Source organism: Daucus carota, chromosome 5, assembly GCF_001625215.2.
Source record: "Daucus carota subsp. sativus chromosome 5, DH1 v3.0, whole genome shotgun sequence".
Classification (NCBI taxonomy): Eukaryota; Viridiplantae; Streptophyta; class Magnoliopsida; order Apiales; family Apiaceae; genus Daucus; species Daucus carota.
Window position 1 is genome coordinate 45,096,370 of NC_030385.2, and position 25,377 is coordinate 45,121,746.

The window sequence follows — 25,377 nt, forward strand, 5'->3', positions numbered from 1 at the left end:
GGGTTACAGTTTCGTTCCCGGTGAGAACCCCATGTTTATGAGCAAAGTCGAGCAAAGTCATGTCAAATCTTTTCAATATTGGCCTGACAATTTTCTGAAAAAATATATGCACTTTTTCATAGAATGTCATTAAAAGTCTGTCAATTATATTTTTCCACCGAAGTCATTGATATATCGAATAACAACCGACTTTTGATAACTCTTTAAAAGTTATAATTCAATACCTCAAACTTTAAAAGACTTTTTAAAAATCCTAATACAATACCTCCTTACTTTTAAAGAGTATTTAAAAATCTCAATTCAATACACCTAGATTTTAAAAGTCAATAAAAGTCATTAAAAATCGTGATACAATACCACCCCCTTAATGACTAGTTTGATTAAATATTTGTTCCAATAAATAAACTTAACAATTCAACAAATTTTATGTCACCCATTTTTCTAGCATTTTGCATTTATATTTTGAATCAATCACTCATTATAAACAAGCCTTTCTAAACATAACAAAAAGAAAACGATTACTAATCAAGGCTTTTAAAATAGTTATTTGTCGAAAATTAATATATACTCCTTTTGTCCCAATAATTTTTTATATTTGAAACACATTTTAAAAATCTTATAAAATATAGTTTTATATATTAAATTAATATGTATTTTTTGTTTGAACAAATGAACAATATTTAATTTTTTTTATTTATAAAATTATATTTTATATACACCTTAAATTTCAAATCAAAATACCTATCAAGCCACCTAAAAAGAAAACTGATTCTTTGGTGAATTGCTGCGAAGAATAATCCACAACCTTCGTTACCATGAACACTAAAGAATAATCCATCAAATAATTGAGTCCAACCTATATTACCATGAAACTGTACAGAAAGCTAACAAACTCTTTTTTATGAGCTAATCTCCATTGTAGGAGGATGTGTAGCCGATGACATTGTTCGCAAAACGTTTTCGGCAAATCAGATAGCTGACAAGTTTATTCAAGCTAATCGTACAAATCTCATTTTCGGATAGGCATGTATGTGAATGTGTGAGCACAGGAAAGAATGAGCAGACACGCGTTACTTGGCATCAGCATTGGTTATGTATGAAACAACGACAGTAATGTCATCAAGCTTTCCGCCATAGTAGCGAAATCCGGCTTCTTGGGCTGCAGAGGAAAATGGTGTCTGTCGATTTTTATCCTGTGCCCTTTGGCGTGCCAAGGCAGCTATCTTCTGAGCTGTTACTTGAGGGCCAAAACCAGCTCTGACAGCATGAACTACCACAGCAGTAATATCATTGTTGTACAAGTTATCAAATAGCCCATCTGTCCCAGCAATTATTACATCCCCGGCAGCTACAGGGACTGTAATCACCTGCACCAAATGTAACTCCTGTTAGGTTGAGTTATACATGAAGGATATAAAATCAGTAAGAGTGTGGTATGTGCAGTACTGCAAAATTATGAGACATTCTTCCGTCATATACAAGTTCTAGCATTGTTGTCACAGCGCTCGACTAGTCACGACTAATCGACTAGTCGGGTTGAGAAAATTGACTGGAGAGGTCGACTTGCGAATTGTCGACTAGTCGGTCGACTAATGGATCGACTTGCTCCACTAGTCGGTCGACTTGCTCAACTAGTCGGTCGACTAGTCGGTCGACAAGTGCAAAATTCAATCAAAACTTATAATGAAAAATAAATAAATTCTATGAACTTGCTCAAAAACAGCAATAATCAACATGTTAATCTAAGTTTATAGATCTTTGTGTGTGTGTGTGTGTATGTATGCACAAGTTGATGAAAACTGAATATACATGTAATATAATCTGTTTATATATTGATACAATCAGTGTGTTGATGTGTGTACATGAAAGAGGAAAAAAGATATATTTTGTAATTGACACATCTGTTTTGTGATTGATATACATATGATTAGTTATAGGAAACCACATATATAATAGTTATTAACATATATTATTTAATTAATTATTAATTAACTTTTTCGACTAATTAGCGACTAGTTGACTAGTCTACTAGTCCACAAGCTAGACCTCTATCGACTCGACTCGACTTATCGACATGACAACCATGAGCTCGCAACAACTAACCTCACCAGAGCTAGGCAAATCACCATCACTACCATTCTCCAGCTGATATGTGAAATTAAAATCATGCTGTTGCGCAGTGGACCGAAAAATGGTGCATCCATCTCTTACCACCATAAACCCACTATCACCTAAGTTAATAGCATGGATACCCTGCACATAGAGCAAAGTGAATCCAAATTTACCGGTAGAATTCAAATCTATTATTTGCAATTGGTCGAAATCTTAACTTAGGCAAAAGTCCAAAACTTAAAGATGACAGGATCCGAGTACCTGTTCTGTGAGAGCAATGATGCAAGCAGTTGAAGACCCTCTGGCTTTGGTGCTTGAGTATGCTTTCTCCAGCACCCGAGATGGGTCAATAGAACCCTTAGGTTCATCCTGAATTGCAGCTACCGAATTTGACATAAGTTCTCGTGCATAAAGCCCTGCATTAACACCAAGATCAGCCCAGCCACCAACGCCATCCGCCACGCCAATGGCTTGTTCATCTGAGCAGATAAAGTGAGCATCCTCCCCACCAGTTTCTTCTTTATCGGGATGGGGGAGATAACATGATCCTGAATTTAGTTTCAAAGATCTGTCTGCTATGATTTTCCTGCAGTCAAACACAGATAACAAGATAAACTTACTTCTGTTATTATTTATTATTAACTGCTGTACATATTAATCGCATAATCAGCCCTAATTCCCTATAAGGCTATAATACAGTACACCAATAGGGTCACTGGAGTCCAAATCATTCACTTATAATTACAATTCACAATCCAAAAAGCTCTTAATATCAAGGATTATTAAAAAAAAAATGATGAAATAATTGGACAAGGAAAGAAAACATACTGTTCTGAAGAATCAGCAGCATTAGCAACCTGTTCCTCTCTAACAGGGTTCTCAAAGGACACATCTGGAGCAGTCCCTGCAGAGAACGAAGCAGGTGCCGAGATGTGGAAACTTCTCAGGCCAAACCCCAATGCTGGATAGGAATTTCCACTGCTCTTCACCACATGATATGAGAAGAATCCGTATAGAGAACTATTATTATTAGGTTGCTCATTATTGCTCAATTTCATGCAGGCTTTTCTGCAATTGTCAAAACTTAGATTCCTGTAAGCAGAACTGCCTTTACTTGTTTGCCGTAGTGAATGCCCATGCTTAGATGTTACATTAGGTACTGAACAGTCACCGACCAAAGCTCTGGAAATACTGATGGCCATAGGTGTTTTCTGAGTGTGAATGTTGGACGATGAATGACCGGACTCAATAAATAGGTGATCTAAGTGATACCCACAGACTTCAAAGGATGGCCCAGAAACTGATGGAGTAGAAAATGTACGAGGGACAGCTCCAACAACTGAAATATTTTTTCTTCGGTTCACTATATGTAAATTTGATTGAGCATTAACAGTAGTACCAGGTTCTAAAAGCACATTCAGTTTAGAAAAACATGAGTCTGATAGAGAATGCAACAGCCTGGAGTTGCCAATTATTTTGCCTAGGCTAACACCAACTTCCACAGAATCCTGGATGCTAACTTTTGCTCCGGTAGATGAACTTTTTATTCCCTGCCTGATGGCACTCCTCAGTGTAGAAAGATGAGTAGATGGCATCTTAGCCCCTCACACGATTTATTGTTACTTGCACTGCTTTATTTCCTATGAATAATATCATAACTTAGAGCACATCCACGAATAAATCAGAAAGCAAGAACCTCCACTTGCCTTCACAAAGGAAGTTAAAGACCTGAACCGTAAACACATAAAGGTAAAGCAGGATATAAAACAAAAAACAACTTTATTACCAAAAACTATTAGCAAAAATATAGACCATAAAACTGTAAACAAAACATTTGTTCTATATGGTTCCTTTAATGCATTGGACCTAGGGTTTCTTAGGTTCTCACTTCTACTATAACTAGTAAACTAGCTAGAAAAATGCACAGATTCAAGTTCCCCCAAAGTTATCGGGTATTTCAAAAAGTGACATATCTTCAAACCATTACATGCAATATTTGTAAATAAGTAAATCGTAATTAAGAAGCTAAAACACATTCCATAGTTACATAAGACTTGGTTCGATTCGAAACGGGGAACGAAATCGGGTACGCGGAACATTAGTTTTAGTGAATCCGGTACGATGAAACGTATGAGTACGATGGAACGTATGGGTACACCTGGTCCTTTTAAAAAGAATTCTATAATCATATATATAAATTCCATTATAATATACAATTTTAGTTGATAATTTATACATTTATAAATTTTTTTAGAGAAAAAGATGTTGAATAACAAATAAAAGTACACATTTATTGATAAAATAAACTACTTATCATATGACATAAACATGGATCTATTGTTCAGAACAAGAATGAAGTGTGTTCTTGCGGGTCGTCACTTCCGGCGATCTAGGTCGCGACCCCGAACGTTTCCGTTTGCGTTTCGGGTACGAACGATTTGGATCGCGGTACGTGGTAGCGTACCCGTTTCCTCGTAACTATGACACATTCACATAACTAAGGCAATAACAATAAGTGTGATGATGTATGTGTGTGTGCGTGGGGGGGGGGGGGGGGGGGGCTACTCTTACGTTTTATATTGTTGCTGAAACAGTGTCCTCTTAAATAGGGTTAATTTAGTAATTGGTCGAACATATAAAAACATTGCCGTTTAGGACAGTTCAATTTCCTATTTTACTTATTATCTTTTAGTTACTGAATAGTTGGTTTATCAGTAAGGAGCTTCACTTTTGGGCCATATAACAGATATATTCCGCGTTTATTTATTGCTACTTCTGTGTCGTCTACGTATTTCTTAGCTTGTAGTTGTAGCGATAATGTCACATAAAGCTTTCTAAAGTATATCTGCATCATCAAATCTCAATCAAACATTAATTTACAACCTTCCACCAATTTGCAAAATCAATACATTCTATTTTCCAAGGATATAACACTTGAAAATTAGTACTTATCTATCCAACCAACACAATAATAAAAAGAGCAACGCTACACATTAGGATTAAAAAAAACAAGATTTTTTTAACTAACATCACCACTAATCTTTTGGCACATCCAATCACCCATATGCTAATCTCTTTCAATCCATACAACTACTTACAAAACCATGAGCTTAAAACTATTTATAATCACAAAAAAGATCGATAACAACATTGATATTAACAATAATCTACAAGAAAAGAGATCACCCAGATTCTATAAACAAAAGGGCCACTTAAAAATCTCACCTTATTCGTGAAGTGAATCTTGGTCTCTGTTCTTGAACTGATCAAACCCTAGAATCCAATTGCTGGGTTTTGTATATGAGCAAGAATTGGATATGGGGCAATGAAAATATAGGCGAATTAAAAGGGAGGCTCTTGATTAGGTGGATTTGGATTTTGGGGGCAGAGCTCAAAGAGTCAGAGCAAACCCTAGAAAATAGAAATACAAAGTGTAAATATTTGTAGAGAGAGGGACTAGGGAGTGAGAAGAGTACAGTTTGACTCAAATTTGGATTCACAGAGGCCAACTCAAATTATGATCGGTTCGAATAATAATTATACAGTATTCTTTATTACGTTTTAAGTTACGGATTCTAAATATTTGTTACTTTTTAAATTATGGTATCTTTTATTTCTGTTTTGATATAATAACTTTTATTCAGAAAAAAAAATTTTAAAAAATAATATTTTTAACTACCCGGTCAAAGCACTTAAAAGTGCGTGCCAAAAGTCAAAGTGTCATATAAAAAAAACAGAGGAAGTAGCGTAAAGCAGCTCAGATTAGTCGGTCACAAACTCAAACGTCCATCACGAGCATCTACGAATCTACGAAATTAATAATAAGTGATATAATGAGACAACTAATTAAAGAGAAAATATATAATATATTATTTTAAAGTGTCATGATATATATATAGACATATATATATTTATTTATTTAAAATAAGATTATAAAAATATATTAAAAAACAAAACTTAAAATAGAAAGACATATAATAAATAACATTACAATGTTGTTGGATAAAAAATATATCAAAAATATGAAATAAATTAATAAATATTAAATGATTAATATATAATGATAAATCCTTGTCTTGCAGGATATATAGCGAGTGTTTGGGAGCTGTGATTCAGGACTTAAAAGCTGAGAAGTGGGCTTTCTCTTTTCTTATGGCCGTTTGGCAGACACTTGCGGCGCTTGATTCAAGAAGGAAAAGCTCGGAAAAATAAGCTACAAAACGTAGCTTCTTTTGCACCTCAACTTATTTCCATCAACTTCTTTTTAACACAAAACCATATATCTCCCGCGTATAAACCTTTTCTTTCTTATTTACTATTAAATACTAATATCACTTTCTAACCAGATGTGAATAATTATAAAATTTATAATATAGTAAATATATATTTGTTTTGTCAAAAAAAAATATATTTGTTAATAAATAACTAAATATTAAACTACATCTTATTTTTAATCCGATTAATCCTAAATCGGGATTTTAACCGATTAGATCCGATTTCCGATTTTTATAACACCGCTTGTGACAAAAAATAAAAATTATGAATATCTCCCATATTATGCAGAAGAAAACAAATATCTTTTAAATTTAGATTATTCCTGTACAAATCATTTATTTATAAATTAATTGAAAATAATAATTTTCAGACTAACTTATAAGTTAAGTTATCCAAACACTTAAAAAACTTATAAAACTTATAAGCCACGGTATCTAAACACTTGCAAGAGCTTATAAGTTCAAACCAACTTCTCACTTATAATCCACTTCTTTATTTTAAGCAATAAGTCACTTCTTTTAAGCCCAGCCAAACGGCCCCATAAACTGGTAGATCCAAAAAGGATGGAACACGATAATATTTTCTTGAAGGGCTTTTCAGCAAATATATATAACAGTATTTTGTACAATCATCTATGAATGTAATAAAATACTTGTTTCCTCCTATTGTTGGAGCGAATTTCAAATCACATATATCGCTATGTATTAGGTCCAGCACCTTGGTGTTTCTTTCCACACGTGCGCACCCAAATGGTAGCGGCTGCGGGTTCATACGTTAAAAAAAAAAAAAAAAAATCTCATTATTTTTTTTCTTAATTTCAAAATATTCAATTTCAATGAAAACTTAATAAATTTGGAAATCTGGGTAATGCAAATATAATCTCTGAGATCCAAAGGTTAAAATAACTGCAACTTTGAAAAAGTGAAAATTATTATTGTTATTCCCTTCATGTATAGTTAACTAAAGATAAATTACAAAAGTTTTATTACTAGTTCAATCTCATGAATCATGATCAACTGAATGTTGCTGCAAACAGAGAGAATAAATAACCAGGGTTCGAACCTTATCAAACGGCAAGTGTGTTTAATTGTATAAAAAAAGATGCTAGCTTATTTATTTACAGCTTCTTTTCAAAGAAGTTTTACTAATCTTCATTCAAGATCTTCTGAACAAGAACATGAGCACCATACTGAGGCTGCACAGTGAAAGACATGACTGGAGCATGAACATACGAAGGCGAGACGACGAAAGCAAACTTCTTGAGGATTGTAGCCAGGATTATTTTTGCTTCCACCACTGCCAAGTTCTGGCCTATGCAGATCCTGGAACCTAAGCCAAATGGCATGTAGGAAGCCAAATGTCTGCTGCAAGTTCCGCTAAACCTGGACGGATTGAACTCCTTGGCATCTGCTCCCCATATCTCTTCGTCGTGATGGATGGCAGCTACTGCTAAATAAAACTCTGTTCCTGCTGGAATGTTTAGGCCGCCAACCACAACTTTCTTGGTTGTCTTTCGAGTCATATTGGCTATTGGAGGGTATAGTCTCAGCGTCTCGTCTAGTATCCAGCCAACCTATCACACAGAAACAGGTGATAAGTATCTGCAATAATAATATGCTGCACATTTACATCACATTTACCAAAAAATCCAATAATTTTCTCAAAAGTTAAGAGTTTTCACGAAAACAGTCTCTCTGGTACAATAACTCCCTAGACCTGGACCCTACTTGCAGGGGGGTATAGTATACATCACATTGACCAAAAAATTCCAAGAATTTTCACATAAGTTGGAAGTTTTCACGGAAACAACCTCTCTAGTACAACAACAGTCGTTGGACCTGGACCCTACTTGCGAGTGTGATATACTACCTATGTCTTGTTTGGTTTATAGTAGTGAGTAGATATTCTTATCTAATTTTAAGTTATAATATTTGTAGAAGCGGCTAAAATGAAGTAGTTACAGTGTATCCTAGTTCAACAAAGACATTTGCTGCCAGCATGTTCTGGAATAAGCAACAAGAGAAAATATATCATAAGTTCAGAACCATGAATTCAAAGAATACTGAGCTTACAATTTTTAAGTGGCCCAAATTTTCTGCAGATGGAAACTCATTGTCTTTGCATACCCTAAGAACTTCCTCGCGAGCCTTGCTTTGCCAATCTTGATGCAATGCAAGGAGTAAAACTGCCCAGGTCAAAACATTAGCAGTTGTTTCCTTTCCTGCAAAATAGAATGTCTTGCATTCGTCTATGACCTCTTCCACCTCCAATACCTGACCAAGCTCGTTCATGTTAGCTGACATTAGTTGGTTCAGTAGATTCTTTGAGTTATCTCTTGTTTTTTCATTTGTCCTGATGATCTTCCTAATTGAGTCCCGAGTTTGCTTCTCTAGACTCCATCTCAATCTATTCGTCTTAGTAGGTAAAAATCTGCAAAAATAAGCTTACTATCAGTGCAGCCATGAAAATTATAAATGCTGATAACATTAAATCAAATTAAAGATAATCTTGATCACCTAAATCCAGGAAAGTAAACACTTCGCAAAGCTAGCAATGCAAGGCCAACTTGCTGTTCTTGCAATTGAAAAATGTGTTTCCCTTCTTCAAAACTACTGCTGAAAGCTGTTTTTGATAGGATCTCTGCAATCAAGTCATGAAACTCGTTTTGCATTTCGAGCTCACAGTGATCCTTTCCTCTGCTTTGTTCTTCCCACTTTTCCATCATCTTTACGACACTAGCTACCATTTCGGGTACCCAGGCCTGTAAAAAATGAACAATATAAATTTCATTAGAGGCCAAAGTCCCTACCAGAAACATGTTAAAGCTGCAGTAAGTCTAATGTTATACAATAATAAGCTTCTGATATTTAGGATGCTATTGGGCCATACTTTGCTTGCTGAAATCGACTACTGGAAAGTGAAATTTTTTTAGCAAAAAAGTTAAAAAAATTGGGAGGAACCTTCACTCTCTCCATGTTAAAGGCCGGGCTTGCAATCTTCCGATGTAGAGTCCATTTCTCCCCCACCAAGCCGTTAAGTCCCTGCCCAATGAGCACTCCAGCCAGAGGATTGAAGCCAATCTTATCAAATGTGTCGCTTGAACTATTTGGCAGAATCATTTTAACCATCTCAGGATCCGCCACAGCCAGCCTTGGCTTCATCCCGAACCAGAACAAGAACGTCTTGCCATACTTGGCTGACCACTGATAATAGTGTGGCGCAATCCTATGAAGTATATCCTGGTTGAAAGGAATGGACTTTGATTCAGCTTCAATTGTCATCTTCATGATCTCTCTCGAGTTCCCAAAGATGGGACAGTAGCCAGGGCCTTCTATGCCTTGTTTCTTGAAGTGCTGTTGAATTCTCCATGGAACCCAGAGGACTAAATGCAAGAATTTCAGGAACACGCCTAGAAATATCAATGTAATCATAAGAATCAGAATAGACATGGTGTTTTGACTAGAGGGAGGACACAAAGACGAATTTATAGTGTAGTGATGACGGATTAGGATATTCTGAGAGTAAGTTAGTAGAGATACCTAGACAAACACATTGTTCCCCTCAACGCATTTCTAGATATAAACAAAATACAGATGCAAGCTCTCACTCTCTTTGAACTTTGCTAGCAGAAACTTTTTGATTTCTTGCAATTCTTGTCACTGGTGTTTGTCTTGCTGTGCTCTAATTCTCATTGGCTATTTGATGAAATAAACGATATATCATAAGCATGAGTACTAATTGTACATTGTATTTAACAGAGTCAATTTCAGAATGTAGGTGAGTTCTTCAATAACAGCTTCCTCATTCCTCATGTCCCCCCTTTATATCAGTTAAGACAAACTTTCCGGCAGCAACATCTAATTTGCTGAGATTAGTATTCCATTCCATTATTCTCTTCACGTACCTGGCAAACTTTAATCATAATTAGCTGATGTTTTTCCTTGTGATTAGGTTCAAGATATACGTTGTTTTTTTGTTGGTGTTTTTTTCAATAGATCACCGACTACCTTGTTAACTTATTATACAACAAGTTGATCATCATGAACACCTTACCACCCTCATTCTTAACCTTTAACTAACTATGCTTGAAAACCCCAATTCAAGACTTTTAAAGAGAATTTAGGCTCAAAACTAAGAACACGAAGAACAAGAGTCCGAGTAACAAAGGTTGAAAATGTAGGCTTTAAAGTTTAAATGTACAATGAACAAAGATAATGGGTTTATCCTCTTTGTACCGGGACACCCGGGTTCGACTCTGGCTCACCCCGTAAAGTATTAGAACAGAGACTAATTTGTATGACATATAAGCCTTAATTGTCAAAAAAGAAAAGAAAAGATAGCTTATGCATAAATTTACATTCTGGATGTACAATCATCAATTACTGATCCTCCTAACAAGGATATGAGCACCATACTGAGGCCGCAAAGTGAACACCATCATTGGAGCATGGACATATGATGGTGAGACCTCGAAGGAAAACTTCTTGATGATCATAGCTAGGATGATTTTAGCTTCCACCATTGCCAGATTTCGGCCAATACAAATTCTGGCGCCTAGCCCAAATGGAAAGTACGCGCCCAAATGCTTTGGAGGGTTCTCAAACCTTGCAGGATTGAACTCATTCGCGTCTGCTCCCCATATCTTTGTGTCATGATGGACGGCAGATTGTGGCACGTAGACTTCTGTTCCGGCTGGGATGTTTAAGCTGCCAACTTTTACATTCTTCAAGGTCCGTCTGGAGATGCTATTATCAACAGGATAGAGTCGGAGTGTTTCTTTGATTATCAAACCAACCTGTTAACAAAAAATTGAAAAAAAATGAGATTTTATCACTCAAAACAAGAAACAACAGGTTCAGATATAACTTACAATCTTCAACTCTTGCAAGTTCTCTGCAGCTAGATGCTCATTGCCTTTGCACACGCGAAGAACTTCCTCACGGGCTTTGTTTTGCCATTCTTGGTGCTGTGCTAGAAGAAGAAGAGCCCAAGCCAAAGCATTGGCTACTGCTTCTTTTCCCCCATAGAAAATAGTCTTGCACTCGTCAATGATTTCCTCAATTTCCAACCCCGGTCCATGTTTATTCATGTTGCTACCAGGCATTAACCTGCTCAAGACCACGTAGCTCATTACTCAGCGAGATATAGTAGTTCTATTGCTGATTGCAGGTGGTGGATGAGTAATGCTCATTAAGAGTTTCTTATCATGTACCAAGAAATAGAGCCCGTTTGACTGCGTTTATAATTTATGATTTAAGATGACTTAATGTAAGCTTGGAGCTTAAAAACGTATGTTTGGTTAATTTTGACTTATTAATGATATAAGAATTATTAAATAATAATAATAATAATAATAATAATAATAATAAAATAAAAAAAAAGTGAATTATAGGTAACTTATGTCTGATAAGTAATTTTTATCAAAAAAAGTTTTAAAAAATTAGAAAAATACCTCAAATTAATTTATGATTTTAAAAGTCAGTTTCTAACTTATTTGCCGACTTTTGACACAAACACACACAAACATTTTTCAGCTTAAAGTCAAAGATACCTTAAGATTTAGGATTTAAGACAGGTATACAGGCTCTTAATGAAATTTATTTCTTTCGGCAAAAAAAGAAAGAAAAGAAACCTGCTCAAGACATTCGTCGAATTTTCACTTGTTTTTCCATGTCTCTCAACAACCATCCTCATTATATCTCGGCTTTCCTTCTCTAATCTCCATCTCAGCTTGTTCATTTTAGTGGGCAAGAACCTGCAGGAGGTAAAATCATTTCAGAATAATGGGGAATTATTCAATAATCTAAAGTGTTAATACAATTTGCATTTCTGGATCACCTGAATCCAGGAATGTAAACATTGTGCATAGCCTGATGAGCAAGGATCTCTTGTTGCTGTAGTATTTCAAAGATGCGCCTCCCCTCTTCGAAATCACTCCCAATGGCTATTTCAGATATAACCTCAGCTGACAGATTATGAATTTCTTGGTGAACATCCACCTCAAATTCAATTTTTTCTCCTATTTTTTGTTCCCAATTATTCAGCATTATTGTTACAGTGGCTACTATCCCCGGCACCCAAGCCTGTTCAACAATGAACTCACAGTGATTGAAACTTTGTTGCTAAAACACGAGAACATCTTAAAAGGGACGTGTCTGACTATACTGTCAAAAAAGTACTAACATATATGTGTGTCAAAATATCACGGTTCTCAGCGTGGTATCAGAGTCCGGTTTGGCAGAAGTCAAGATATGCGCAGTGCGCTCTGATCCGCTCTAAAACTATCTTGCCAAACCCGAGCTCCGTACCATGTTATAATTTATACAAGAGGGTCCCGGTGATTCCATGCATGCAACCAATTAAAATTTACGTTCTCGAGCAACACCAATAAAATATAAAATTGTGGTATAACTCAAACCTTGATTCTATCCACGTTGAATGCTGGAGCTTCTATCTTTCGATGAGCTGCCCATTTGTGACCCATCAAACCCGGAAGTCCCTGTGCGAACAGCAGCCTAGACAAAGGATTATAGTCATCCCGATCATTCGTATCAGTTGTTTTCAGCATTACATCTTTGATCATATCCGGATCCACCAAAACCAGCCTCGGCCTCATCCCGAACCAGCACAAAAACGTCTTGCCATACTTAGCTGACCACTGATAATAATCCGGTGAGACTCGGTGTAAAATATCATGATTCAAGCTAGAAATGGATTTTGACAGAGCTTCTTTTGTCATGTGTGTCATCTCTGCTGTGTTCCCGTAAAATGGACGATAATTCGGGCCGTTTACACCTTGTTTTCTGAATAATTGTTGGATTCTCCATGGAACCCATATCACTGAGTACAAGACTTTGAAGCATGCAACAGTTAGAAAGATAATAACAAACAATGAAGCCATGGATGTAAGAAAAGAAATCAAATGTTGCACAAAACTAGGTGTTGCAGTAGTGTACGTAATTGTCACAATATAACACTGTGAGCTACACTTATATAGAAGATGCTTGGTAGTGGGGGCTAAAATGTTTTGAAGTTTGAAATATTTTTATCAAATAAAATGGAGTATTCTCTCTACCTAAAAGATTAACGGCTGATAGCATTTGTCTTAACTAATAATTTAATTGCTTAAGCATATCATTGGTGAGTTAAAATTGATAATACTGTGAAATGACACTCTATGCAGAAGGCAAGTGAAGGGCGGTTTCACCAAGTTTAAAAAGTTCACTTTAAAAGTAAAAAAGAATGAATTACAAGTGAGAAAGAGAAGATGATTGTTACTCCCTCTGTCTCAGTCAATTGTATACGTTTCTTTTTCACTGCTCGACACGCTTTTTAAGGCTTTTATAAAACATAGTTTCACAACTTATTTTTAAGATTTTCTTTTTTTGTATAAAAATATAAATGTTATACTTTTATATAAAAAAAGAAAATCTTAAAAATAATTTACAGAACTATACTATATTGAAGCATTAAAGTCTGTGCCGCGCCCCCGTCTAGGGTTAAAAATGGGGTGGGGAAAATGGGGAACCCGCCCTAACCCGCCCCGAATGGGGCAGATCCGCCCCGCTAATATGGGGAATGGGGCAGTGACGGGGAATGATTTTCTGCCCCGCCAAAATATGGGGCAAGTATGGTATTTGTTGAATCCCCGCGGGGATTCCCCGCCCTGCCCCGCATATATTTAATATAAATAAATAATTATATTTAATATAATATTTTTATTATATTTAATATAATATATTTATTATATTTAATATTATTGTTTTTAATACACAAAACTATAATTTTACAATGTATAACATGTCTCTTTGATTTCTATTATAATTAGTTTTTTGCTTTTAATATACATGTCTCGTATATTTTTATTAAATTCTGAAGAAAAAATTACTTAATTTTTAAAGTAATTATTTAAAGTGTAATATTATAGAAGCGGGGCGGGGTGGGGCGAAATTATATTAAGTCCCCGGTGGGGCGGGGATGGGGATTAAAAATAAATCCCCGCGGGGAATGGGGCGGGGATGGGGCATGAAAAAATTATGTGGGGCGGGGCTGGGAAATGAAGTCACCGCCCCGAACCCGCCCCATTTTTAACCCTACCCCCGTCCCTCAATGTATACTATTGACTGGGACGGAGGGAGTAATTAGTTATTATTTAAGTGTTTATAATAATTTATTTAACATACTTGATAACTTAAAAAGTATATCATTACTCCCTTTGCCATTGTCAAAAAAAAAAAAAATTTACTCCCTTTGCCCAGCCCATTTGTTTTTTTAATGTTCCTTCTGATTGTTTTCATTTCAAAACTTATCAAATATAATAAAATTTTATAGACTTAAATTCTATGAAGTAGACAAAAACATTGAAATATTAGAATACAAGTCACAATTTTTTAGTTTAATCAAAAATAATACCTTTTCATTATCCAAATTTTTCTATAATTCATCAATTATAAGTTGTTTTAAACAAAATTCTCAATCAATCAATAATATTCATGTTCTACTTATTAGTTGTATTGCAAAACATAGTATTATGTGATTTATAAAAGTAATTGTTCTACTTTTAATTTGATTACAATGCATATGATATTGTAGAACATAATCTCCATGTCGTCGAATGTTTATAAATATTATAGGGAAAAAAAAATTTAGATAACTAAATTATATTTTTTTGAAGTCTCTACTTCAATACTCTAATATTTTTGTCTACTCCATATAACTTAACTCAAATTTTATAATATAAAAATCAACTAACTTCCCTACCTTTTTCAATATACTAAATTTATGTATATATTAAATATTAATAGATCTCCGTACTATCTTTCATTTTTCTTATTTTTTCATTATACTTTATATATCCCCTACCCAACATATAAATGTTTGGATTGTTGGAGACTCAAATGATGAGTAGATATCGGTATAGAAAATAGAAATAAAGCACAAGTCTTTTTTCTTAAAAAAATAATTCCAACTTCTTCAAACTTCCATATTCTCACAAAGAGAGGAGAAAGGGGATTTTTTTATTATATAAATCCTTAACTTCTCCCTGCCAACCAGAACCAACAATCAACAATGATTGTACAAAGACATGTAAACATATCAATTAAAATAACATATTTTAAACATATAAATATATTAGTTAAAATGATATATTAAATTGATTAAAATTTATAAATAAAATATATTTTTCAAATTAAATATGTTAGTACCGTCGCTTAGTCGAGCACATAATATTAAAAATATTTACTTTTATCTCATCATAGAACCCGGATTTTTTAATCATAACTAAAAACAAACCATACTTAGGGTCTGTTTGGGAGTGCTGTTAAAAATTGCTGTGCTGTCAGAAAAAGTGCTGGTAAAATAAGTGCTGTTGTAGAAATCAGATAACTGTTTGGTAATTTTTTGATATTACTTATTTTGAGTTATAATATTAAAAAAAATAATGTTTTTGGTGAGGTTTTATAATGAAATCTATAACAGCATTCTGCAAAAGCTGAAAAGCAGCTTTTTCCAAAAGCATGGGAGGACCTGCTTTTTCTAACAGCAGCTTTTCAGCTAAAAGCTGCTGTTCAGAAAAGCTGCTTTTCGATTTACCAAACAGTTTTTCACCTGCTTTTCAGCAAAAAGCTGCTGTTGCTGTCTGCAACAGCAACCCCAAACAGTACCTTAACTCCATTGCCTTAACTAAAAGCCGATGCGTCATGAGTGAAAACTGATGCGTCATCTTATGACGTATTTCTCCCCCTCTGCGATCCTCTGTTTAGAAAATTAGATAATTTATTTCCCTAACTAACATTTATACAAAATCTATACAAGTCAGACATACAATACCCTCAGTCATAATATTTTTAACACATAGTTAATAATTTTATATGATAAAATAGAATTCGCTGAATTAATAATAAAACTATTATTATTTTTAAAAAAAATTATACAGATTTATATGTTTCTCCTATATCAATAATGATAATATATATGAAACCGAAATTTTTCGTATATCAGATTATCACTTGAAAAGTATTAATTAATTTAAAGGGTTTGTACTGTATTATATATAGAATATAAAAATATTTGTTTACGATTCAATTACCTATCAATTCTACGTTTTGTTGGAGATTTTCTTATTCTCCACTCATATTAAATCATAATTTATTATTATAATATTACCAGGTTTATAAAAAAAATACTTAAACTTGGAAAAAAATTGAAGAGATGGAAACGGCGGCCTGTCTCACATTTATATACATCAATCAATCAGGAATCTTTTAAATTTAACTTCGCCATTGTCAATTAGAGTACTAGCTGGACTTCAATTTTTTATCAACTTGGAGTTAACTAATGATTTCATAATATGAACTTAAGTTGGTTGACAAAAATGTTCTGCTCCCGGAGGTCTCATAAGGTGACAAACTGAATGGATCTAGTATTGCAAAATTATTAAGTCATATTGGTGTCATTTCCACGATAAAATAGTTATTATTTAGATTATTTTATTGACAAATTAAAAAATAGTGAAGTTGATGGAACGTCAAAGAAATAAATTGTTTCACCTAAAAAGTATTCCTTCCCTTTTGATGGTTTGACATTTTAATAAATGAGTAATAGTTTATAATTTGATACACATGATTTATAATATTTGTTATTTTATTATATTTATTTAATATTTAATTTTATTATAAAGATAAAATTATGTCAATATGCTTGTTTTAGTTAAGATTGATCTAAATAATACCTAGATGTGGCGAGGTAAAGTTTTCTGGAGTGTTAAAGTGAACTTTTTATTCACATATTTAATAAATTATTAATAGTTAAAACCATTAAAAAACTAATTAAAAACCGACTTAAAAATATAAGTTTTTAGAAAGAATTTTAAATATATTTTAATTATAATTAAAAGGTTTATTAGAAAATTATATATCAAAAGAGGCTCAGAGGTACAAATACTGACCGAATTTATACTTTGTGTCATGCACGCTTAACTTATAATATTTGTTATTTTATTATATAATATTACATTAGACCATAAATATATTTTATAATTAAAATAAATTCTTTAATAAAAAATTGGTTTAGGTTCATATATTTCTATTTATTGTGTTAAACAAGTTTTTTTATTTAACATGTCAAATAAATTCTTAATAATTAAATTTGTTAAAAATCTAATTAAAAATTGGATCGTAGATATATATTTTTCAATGACAACATTTATATATGTGTTAATTATAACAAAAAGATTCATCAGAACATGTCATAAAGACATAATTGAGGAGGTCCGTGACGCAAATACGACCGATCAAATTTTTAAATTTAATAGCTATGATCGTAAAAGATTAATTAAAAATCAGTCAAAGAGATACATCTAAACATGAATGTTTATATATGTTTATTTATAATAAAAAAATTCGTTAAAATGCTATACATTAACAATGTCTTAGAATCAAATATATACCGACCGAACAAATTTTTAATATTTTGATTTCAATAGTATAATATAGATATAAAGTGAAGCTTTATAATTGAGGATTTCACCTTCAAACATGTGTTCCTTAAAATTTGTGAGATTTTTAAAGAAGTGTTCCTTAAAATTTATCTTTAAAGTTTTTTATAATTCCACCAAACCCTATGAGATTTTGAAATATTATGTTTAAATCTCAAAAAATATATATTTAACTCTATAATATTTATCAAGAATCCGCACAAAATCAATATCATATACAATCTATTAAAGTTATAAGATTAAAAGTCATCCATTAAAATTCCAAAATATAGACTAATAATTTTTTATTTGATGGTTAATCGGAACTCAAAAATATTATTTTTAAGAATAAAATAGGACTTGTGAAATGTGTTAAAACTTTTAGACTCAGCCCAGCTGGGTTTACCCATGCAGATTGTTGATCAAACCATGCATACAGCAACTCGGGTTGCAAACTCCCGAATATGGACAAAGATATTTAAGTAAGCAAATACTCATAAACCAATCTAGACACCTGCTCACAATACGATTACGATCGGGCAAACGGACTTGAAGATTAACGGAATCAGTGCCATTAGCTACGAAAGCCACTATATGCCATGCCGTATAAGCCTCTGATATGCGTCAATAATATATCAACATCAAATTCATATGAACTTGTAAAAAAGCATCAAATGAACATAGATGGCTTATGGAGACATTTAAATTCAATATATCTAGAATCATATACAAAATAATAGACACATTTTTGTATATATTTCTCGTCTGGGTCGTCTCGCGTACGCCGAGACATTCATCCTTCGAGTCGTGACATGACGAGACGGTAGCTTAAAGCACATGATGATAATATCATGACACCATGCACATTCACACAACTTGGTAGTTGTGTATGTACTACACTTGTATGTGATGTACTATAAAATCACCGATCTTTCGTTAGCAATTCACTATGATATTCAAGTTGTGGCTATTCAAGCAATCACATAACACATTTTAAACTAGTTATTTTCACTCAAGTTATTTATAGATTACATTTAAGAATACGTCTTTCATCCAAAAATGAAAGTTAAAATCTTCATAGTAATTACACCAAACATATATTCATATATTAATATTATGCCTCAAAGTCTCCATTTTCTAAAACAATCATCAACTATTGATCCTCTTAACAAGGATATGGGCACCATACTGAGGCTGCACAGTGAAGAACATCATTGGAGCATGGACATATGATGGTGAGACCTCGAAGGAAAACTGCTTGATAATCATAGCTAGGACAATTTTAGTTTCAACCATGGCCAGATTTCGGCCAATGCAAATTCTGGAGCCGAGCCCAAATGGAAAGTACGCGCCCAAATGCTTTGGAGGTTTCTCAAACCTTGCAGGATTGAACACATTCGCGTCGGCTCCCCATATCTTTGTGTCATGATGCACGGCAGCTTGTGGCACGCACAATTCTGTTCCAGCTGGGATGTCTAAGCTCCCAACTTTTACTTTCTTGAAGGTCCGTCTACATATGCTGTTATCAGGGGTATAGAGCCGGAGTGTTTCCTTGATTATCATACTAACCTGTCACCAAAAATTAAATAAGATAACGCATCAAGAACATGTAGACTAAGATATGTCGAGAGCCCTAGGCACAACCAGGGGAGGTAGCTAGTAAGAGGCACGAAGAACATGTGTCCCAATTTTTTACCATTTTAAATCTTACAAAATATGAAATTAATACCCCCACAAAATTTAAAAATTATATAGGTGTTTTCTGAAAATTTGTTTGGTACTCCCAAGATTTGAGTCCTAGATCCGCCCCTGGACACAACATGCAAAGGTTAGACGACTCACAATCTTCAGCTCTGGCAAGGTCTCAACAGTTGGATGCTCATTGTCTTTGCACACTAGAAGAACTTCCTCTCGGGCCTTGTTTTGCCATTCTTGGTGCTGTGCTAAAAGGAGAAGTGCCCAAGTCAGAGCATTAGCTGTTGCTTCTTTCCCCGCGTAGAAGAACGTCTTACACTCATCAATGACTTCCTCAATCTCCAACCGCGGTCCATGCTTATTGATGTCACCAGACATTAACATGCTCAAGAAATTCAGCGAATTTACACTTGTTTTTCTACTTGCCTCAATAATCATTCTCATCGTGTCTCGGGTTTCCTTCTCTAATCTCCATCTCAGTCTGTTCATTCTGGTTGGCAAAAACCTGGAGGTAATTAAAATCAATCCAAGTTAGGTGAGCACTGATGTCCAAAACAAATTTAATACCAAACGAATAAACGATGGCATTTTTGACAAAAAAATAAAATAAAAAATTAAAATAAACGATGGCCTTATGATAAGAAATTAATGTTGTGTTTGGTTGGGGAGAATGGAATGGAATGGAATGAAATGAGTAAAATTACTTGGAACTAATAGAGAGATAGGAGGGAAGTTTTGGAAAAAAAATGAGTGAAGGCAAAATTGTTATGAAGAGATTTGTGAAGAAATTGGGGGTAGGAGAGAATGGAGCATTCCATCTCAAATTGAAGGTTTGATATATAGCACTTTATGGAAGAATGGAATGAAGGAAAGAATGAAATTTCTTAACAATTGTCCATAACATAGTTCATTTTTCATTCCATTCCTTCCTTCCGGAATCATTCACCCCAACCAAACACAACATAATAGCTTGATAAAGGTGGCAATCGTGGCATTTCAGGATCACCTAAATCCAGGAATGTAAACATTCTGCATGGCCAGATTAGTAGAGATCTCTTGTTGTTGTTGCAATTTAAAAATGCGTTTCCCATTTTCATAATTATTTCCCAGAACCGTTCTAGAAAAAATTTCAGCTGATAATTCATGAAATTCTTTGTGAACTTCCATCTCAATTTCATCCCTTTCTCCTATTTTTGCCTCCCAATTCTCCAGCATCTTTGTTACACTAGCTACCATCCCCGGCACCCAGACCTGTTAAACATCGAAAGCTGCAATAATTAACTATGGTTCCAGTATATGTAGAACTCTATAATTCACTCTGGTATATTTTATGAAAACTTGAACAATTGCAACAAAATATAAGCCGCAAACAAACCTTTATTTTCTCCTTGTTAAATGCTGGAGTTGCTATCTTTCGATGAACAGCCCATGTGTGACCCCTCAACCCCGGAAGTCCCTGTGCGAAGAGCAGCTTAGACAAAGGATTGAAGTCATCCCTATCATTCGTATCAGTTGTTTTGAGCATTACATCTTTGATCATATCTGGATCCACCAAAACCAGCCTCGGCCTCATTCTAAACCAGCACAAAAACGTCTTGCCGTACTTGGCTGACCACTGATAATAATCTGGTGACACGCGGTGTAGAATATCATGATTCAAACAAGAAATGGATTTTGATAGAGCTTCTTTTGTCATGCGTGTCATCTCTGCTGTGTTTCCATAAAATGGACGATAATTCGGGCCATCTACACCCTGTTTTCTGAAATGTTGTTGAATTCTCCATGGCACCCACATTACTGAGTAGAAAAAATATAAGATCATGGCAAGAGTTGGCAACAGAATAAGAAAAACAAAAGCCATTGTAGGAATAAGAGAAATTTAGTGGTTGAACAAGGCTAGATGTTTATATATAGGTTTTCGGAAACACTGATAATAAGTACACAGCATGTAAATTAAGCTGATAACTTGTCCATTTGAATTTCCATGCAACTAAAACATGTTAGAATCTCACAAGGTTGAGTTTCACCAGTTGTCATTGTCATGTAAAGGAGGAACAAATCAACAAGACTATGACGACTACTCCCTCTCCTGTGTAGTTTACATTTGGGCTGGGCATAGAAAATATGTAAAATAAAAGCAAAAGGTAAGAAAAATGATGATAGTGATGGGATTGACATATTTAAGGTATAAGGTAAGTGGTATAAGGTAAGTATAAATGTATAATGGGCTGGGATAGTTGATTTTTATATTATAAAATTTTATTAAATTTAGTAGTAAGTTTTTTGAAATGTTCAGAATTGGATGAGATATGCCGAATGACGGAGACAAAGAGAGTAATTTCTAGGTTGAAATATAATTAAATATTACTTTTCATAATAAGTTTAAGTCCGTTAAGAAAATTTAATTACACTGTGCTCCCGAGTTTAGAATTTAAGCTAAAGAGAAAGCCAAGAGAAAAATAAAAAATTTCTTTCTTAATCATGCTCCGTAGAAAATAACGCTGAAAGATTTAGTTCTAACACCAGAAAAGATTACAAAGCTTCAAGGTTATGATAACCTGGTTATCCATGATAAATCCATCAAAATTTCTTATAATAAAAATCCTACTTCATGCTCTTTACTCTTGATCAGACTTAATGGACAGGTCTAGACTAGACGAGTTGGATGATAACAACATCTCATATGAGTCGAGCCAAACTCGTTTACAATTTACATGTCTAGCTAATGGCCCTGCATGTATTACATTTTGATACTTATGGGTCTAGGTGCCCCTCCTGGTTAGGGTTTTGACGAAAACATGCAACTCCGTGTGTTGCAACGTGCCGTAACCGGGTCTGTCGCAAGTTGCAACATGTGTTTGTTTTTATTATAGAATAACAGCAAATTTTGACGGACGGAAATTAATGTTTTTTTTTCGTCCTAAAATCATAATGACAGGAAATTATATGGTAGGGATCCAATCATAACACATGAATAATATGCATATTAATCTCAATGCACATAAACACAAAGAGACACATATAAATTAGTGACCGAATAAATACAAGGTAAATTAGTGACCGAATATAAATAGGTGGGAGAGCCAAAATAAATTATAATATTTTCTCCAACCAAGATGAGTAGAAAAGTGCAAAAAAAAAATATCACAAAGAATATTATTCATATTTCATATCTTTAGGTTTCACCCTTAAAAAAATGTCTTGGTGAATATATACTACCAAGAAATTATTTACCGGCTGTAACCATATATACTGGATCCTTTTACGAAGCTGAGTTTTGATAATATTTATAACATAGAGTGTCCCTTCTTGCAATCGATAAAAGAATAGACAATTTATTAAGTAAATGAATCGAGATTTGATAATTTTATCTTAGTTTTTGGTTTGAAAAAGCTGGTCGATCCAAATGAATCAATTTCAGACAGGACCCACACCTACACTGACCCATTACTCCCTCCGATAATGGTATAAATATTAAATAATTCATATCAAAAGATAAATAAGTAAATTACAGAAGATGAAGCGAAGATTTGTGATATGCTTATATTCTATAAAAGTAATAATTGTTAAATGATGTGGAGAAGAGTTTTATTGTGAAAGTGATCAAGTGAACTTTAGTAAAAAGAGGCTGGTGTTTCACTCAAAGACATAACTTGCGTTTATAATATACTCCCTCCGTCCCATTTTAACTGCTTTTGACTTTTTTACACGTATTTTAAGGTGTTAAAAAAATCATATCTAAATATAATTAATCTTTATAAAAAATTTATATCAAATTAAAGTTTGGAATCTAAACTTTTATTTGATATAAGAATTAAATTTTTTTATTGAGTGTAGATACTATTTTCTTACATCTTAATATACGTGTCAAAAAGTCAAACATCAGTTAAAATGAGACACGAGGGAGTAGTATTATTTTGAATGGACAATTTAAAAGTGAAGGGATAACGCATATCATGAATAGACGTCTATGAAATATGTGCTATCCCTTTTGCTTTGTAGGTTTGAGACCCCTATCATTCACGCAATTACAAGTTATCCTTGACAACTCCAATACTAAGTCCTCCGAGGAGAATCCTGACCTAAAACTAAGATTGAAATGCAGAGGAAGATACACCAAAGAAAATGGCATGACTAATTTCAACATGCCTTTCATTAAGAATTTTATGGGCTGTTTGGGTTGAAAAAAGGTATGAGTTTGGAATCAGTAATAGGGATTAAAGTGTGGTATGGGTTTGAGATTTTGAGTTTGGTTGGGTAGGATATGAATATGATTGAATTAAAATATTTATGAGTTATTAGTTATAACTAATTTAAGATATTATTAAATTAATATTTACTATATATTATTGAGTTATTAATCTTATTTTATATTAATAATTTACATTAAATGATATATATAGAGATAAAAACAAAAGAAAAAAAATTGAATCTTAATACTCATGTTTCATATCCACCTCTCTTTGTGTCTGAAAATCTCGTATCTTTTAAGGAATAGGTTTCACCGGGTAGGGACATGGAAGTAATATTGATCTAATGTAAAGATAAACATAAGCATAATTTAAGAACAAAGTTCGTCTCGACTTGTTGGAGTCGTACGTTAGAGAAATCATGGGTGATCAGAAATTTGTGTCTGGATAAGTAGGACCCTTTTCATTTTGTCTTAGGCCTCGAGAAAAATTCCAAATAAATAAAGACAAACCCTACAACACTTAACTTTAAGAGGGGCCGCGTTCAAATTTAGAGATACGTACTGTATGTACGAAAAGAATTAGTATAAAATGTTTTGAGAAAGTTCAAATATGTTACAATAAGAATTACCAAGAAGATGGTATCATTCATTCCCAAAGTGTAGGTTAGAAGCCACTAGCTTGGCGATTTCGGATAGAGTCTTTCTTATGTGTGTTTTGTACACAATTTTCGGCATTGATGTAGGTGGATCTCAAGAAGTCTTTGTATTCATTTTCAGTTTCAAGAAATCTTTGGACTCAGTGTGTTAAGCAGTGTGGAACTCAGTGTGTTAAGCAGTGTGGAAATAATGCGACTATTTGTTTAGCTCATTTTATTGTTTATCAACCTGATTACATTGTCAGTTGGGGATTTGTCCCGACCAGACTTGTTTTAATTTAACGGAATGAATTTGCATTTTGTCAAAAAAAAAAAAGAATTAATTTAAGTGGTGGAATTTGATTGTTATGAATTTTCGTGCATAAAAGATCTCATTATTATTATTAATAAGATTGGAACCAAATAGAAAATTATTATTTCTTCCATCCGGCCAGGAAGTTTACGTACACTGTTTTCAAGCATTTTGAGACTCTCAAAAAGTATGGTTTTATAACGTATTTTTAATTTTTCTTTTTTTGAATAAAAGTTTAAACTTTAAATTTTTTTCAGGATTTTTTTAAAATAAAATATATAATGTAAGTATACTTTATACGAGTTTTAAAATACGTGTCGAAAAGTAACGTAAAGAACGTGGTGGACGGAGGGAGTATTAGTGTATGACCGGACACACACTGGAAATCCATTTTGAATAAAGTATTAGGTTTCGGCAAAAATTTTAATTCAATCGGACCTATTCATTAACCCGAAAATAACTACTTTGATTCGAAATTTATTAAAAATTAATTATTTTGATTATAAAAATTATATTTTCTAATATATTAAAAAATATAAAAATAATAATTTAATGAGATCATATGTGAATAAATATACTTTTAACAATATATAGATATAACATAAATGTATGTAATTTTATAATATTTATTTTATTTATTTAACATAATATTATTTATATATATAAATATTTGGGATCG

At 33.5% G+C, this 25,377-nt stretch overlaps 4 protein-coding genes across 6 annotated transcripts; all 4 read right to left on the reverse strand.

Moving 5' to 3' along the window:
• Positions 1 to 788: 788 nt before the first annotated feature.
• Positions 789 to 5,624, reverse strand: LOC108223691 (probable protein phosphatase 2C 55). Of its 2 annotated transcripts, none has more exons than XM_017398068.2 (5): positions 5,338 to 5,624; positions 2,941 to 3,840; positions 2,374 to 2,698; positions 2,104 to 2,253; positions 789 to 1,367 (listed from the first exon to the last, which is right to left on the reverse strand). In XM_017398068.2, exons 2-5 carry the CDS (start codon positions 3,705 to 3,707, stop codon positions 1,071 to 1,073), a joined length of 1,539 nt encoding a protein of 512 aa, XP_017253557.1. In that variant the 5' UTR covers positions 3,708 to 3,840; positions 5,338 to 5,624; the 3' UTR covers positions 789 to 1,070. The 2 variants fall into 2 exon arrangements, with proteins under 2 accessions (XP_017253557.1, XP_017253558.1); XM_017398069.2 differs by having other exon boundaries at positions 2,941 to 3,752; positions 5,338 to 5,476.
• A 1,724-nt stretch (positions 5,625 to 7,348) lies between these two features.
• LOC135152628 (cytochrome P450 734A1-like) lies at positions 7,349 to 10,350 on the reverse strand. Of its 2 annotated transcripts, XM_064093079.1 has the most exons (5): positions 9,927 to 10,350; positions 9,348 to 9,796; positions 8,904 to 9,148; positions 8,460 to 8,817; positions 7,349 to 7,960 (listed from the first exon to the last, which is right to left on the reverse strand). In XM_064093079.1, the coding sequence occupies exons 2-5, from the start codon at positions 9,672 to 9,674 to the stop codon at positions 7,532 to 7,534; spliced, it is 1,359 nt and encodes a 452-aa protein (XP_063949149.1). In that variant the 5' UTR covers positions 9,675 to 9,796; positions 9,927 to 10,350; the 3' UTR covers positions 7,349 to 7,531. The 2 variants fall into 2 exon arrangements, with proteins under 2 accessions (XP_063949149.1, XP_063949148.1); XM_064093078.1 differs by having other exon boundaries at positions 9,348 to 10,350.
• Positions 10,351 to 10,701: 351 nt separating this feature from the next.
• LOC108221833 (cytochrome P450 734A1) lies at positions 10,702 to 13,335 on the reverse strand. Its single transcript, XM_017395686.2, has 5 exons — positions 12,806 to 13,335; positions 12,226 to 12,470; positions 12,020 to 12,142; positions 11,258 to 11,495; positions 10,702 to 11,182 (listed from the first exon to the last, which is right to left on the reverse strand). The coding sequence occupies exons 1-5, from the start codon at positions 13,286 to 13,288 to the stop codon at positions 10,763 to 10,765; spliced, it is 1,509 nt and encodes a 502-aa protein (XP_017251175.2). The 5' UTR covers positions 13,289 to 13,335; the 3' UTR covers positions 10,702 to 10,762.
• A 5,677-nt stretch (positions 13,336 to 19,012) lies between these two features.
• On the reverse strand, positions 19,013 to 21,380 carry LOC108221835 (cytochrome P450 734A1-like). The gene is made up of 4 exons (XM_064093093.1): positions 20,934 to 21,380; positions 20,565 to 20,809; positions 19,706 to 20,063; positions 19,013 to 19,432 (listed from the first exon to the last, which is right to left on the reverse strand). The coding sequence occupies exons 1-4, from the start codon at positions 21,378 to 21,380 to the stop codon at positions 19,013 to 19,015; spliced, it is 1,470 nt and encodes a 489-aa protein (XP_063949163.1).
• Between the last annotated feature and the right edge of the window lie 3,997 nt (positions 21,381 to 25,377).